The sequence below is a fragment of the Austrofundulus limnaeus genome, unplaced genomic scaffold (assembly GCF_001266775.1).
Source record: "Austrofundulus limnaeus strain Quisiro unplaced genomic scaffold, Austrofundulus_limnaeus-1.0 Scaffold73, whole genome shotgun sequence".
NCBI lineage: Eukaryota > Metazoa > Chordata > Actinopteri > Cyprinodontiformes > Rivulidae > Austrofundulus > Austrofundulus limnaeus.
Window position 1 is genome coordinate 1,654,858 of NW_013952475.1, and position 1,066 is coordinate 1,655,923.

The 1,066-nt window shown below is 37.6% G+C and overlaps 2 protein-coding genes across 2 annotated transcripts in view; both read right to left on the reverse strand.

Moving 5' to 3' along the window:
• The window catches only part of slc35e1 (solute carrier family 35 member E1), a 22,298-nt gene extending 21,541 nt beyond the window's left edge, over window positions 1-757 (reverse strand). Inside the window, exon 1 of the mRNA XM_014010803.1 lies at window positions 720-757. Within this exon, the coding sequence (XP_013866257.1) occupies window positions 720-756 (37 nt within the window). The 5' untranslated portion in view covers window position 757. The remainder of the gene's footprint in view (window positions 1-719) is intronic.
• ifi44g (interferon induced protein 44g) overlaps window positions 584-1,066 on the reverse strand; it is a 6,253-nt gene continuing 5,770 nt past the window's right edge. Inside the window, exons 7-8 of the mRNA XM_014010804.1 lie at window positions 946-1,046; window positions 584-850 (exon numbers count right to left, since the gene is read on the reverse strand). Of these exons, the coding sequence (XP_013866258.1) occupies window positions 653-850; window positions 946-1,046 (299 nt within the window). The 3' untranslated portion in view covers window positions 584-652. The remainder of the gene's footprint in view (window positions 851-945; window positions 1,047-1,066) is intronic.

The following is a 1,066-nucleotide window of genomic DNA, read 5'->3' on the forward strand; positions in this document are numbered from 1 at the left end:
CAGTGAAATATATTTATGTTTGTGGTTGTAATGTGACAAAATATGGAAAAGTTCAAGGGGTATGAATACTTTTGCAAACCACTGTACCTGCACACTAAATTTCAGCTTATCTTATAAAATGTCTGTTTTATAATTTTTTTTGCTTAGGTGGCCATTTTGTATTTTGTATTTGCATTCATATTTTGTTAAATATTGTTCTTAGTTACTATTATACAGATTTCCAGCTGTGTATGTTTAAAAATGGCTGAATTATAGCCCTTTGAAAAATTAGCATTGGCTAMCTTAAATTGGGATTAGTAAAACGCAATGCTTCCGCCCAGTATTTTTTAAATAGCTGGATTAGAGCCATTTGGAATTAGCTGTGGTGGTCATCTCGAATTGTAGGTTTCTTTATTTGTATGTGACCCCACTAAAAACACCATGGCCACCCCTGTACCACCCCTTGCAAAAAGTCTAGCACCGGCCCTGTGTTGTATTTTGAGGCAAATATAAGTGAGCCATCAGGCTTAATAACAGCTGTATAACAAAAAAAAAKCCAACAAACTTTAGGATTGACGTTATGTCACTAAATATCAAAAACCGGTGAAAGTTTCAATGAGAACTTTTATTCTTTTCTCTGTAGAAAGGCACATTTCAAATACTCAGGCATCAATTATGGTATACCCTGCCTAACAGTTTGTTTTTGTGGTGCATAGTCCTGGAAAAACAAGTCTGCGTACTGCAGGATGTGGTCGACAGCACTGAGCAGCAGCACATCCATGTTCACATCCAGGTCCAGCTCTGACGAGTAGTTCTTCACTGGAACTATGGAGGAGGTGGACATACCCAGCAGCGCTCCAGCTTTGCTCATCTGCAAATGCAGAGATGGAAATTTAAAGAGAATTGTTCAACTAAAAAAAGTGTTTTGGGGAAGAAGAAAAAAAGAAACAATCTATTTTAACGTACCGTCTCTTTAATGCTCTGGCTTTTGTAAACATGGCCAATGTCTTTTGCCGTCCCCTGACAAACCTTGTCAATGTGGGTCAGCAGAGCCACCTGGTGAACACCTAAAAAAAAAAAAAAAAAA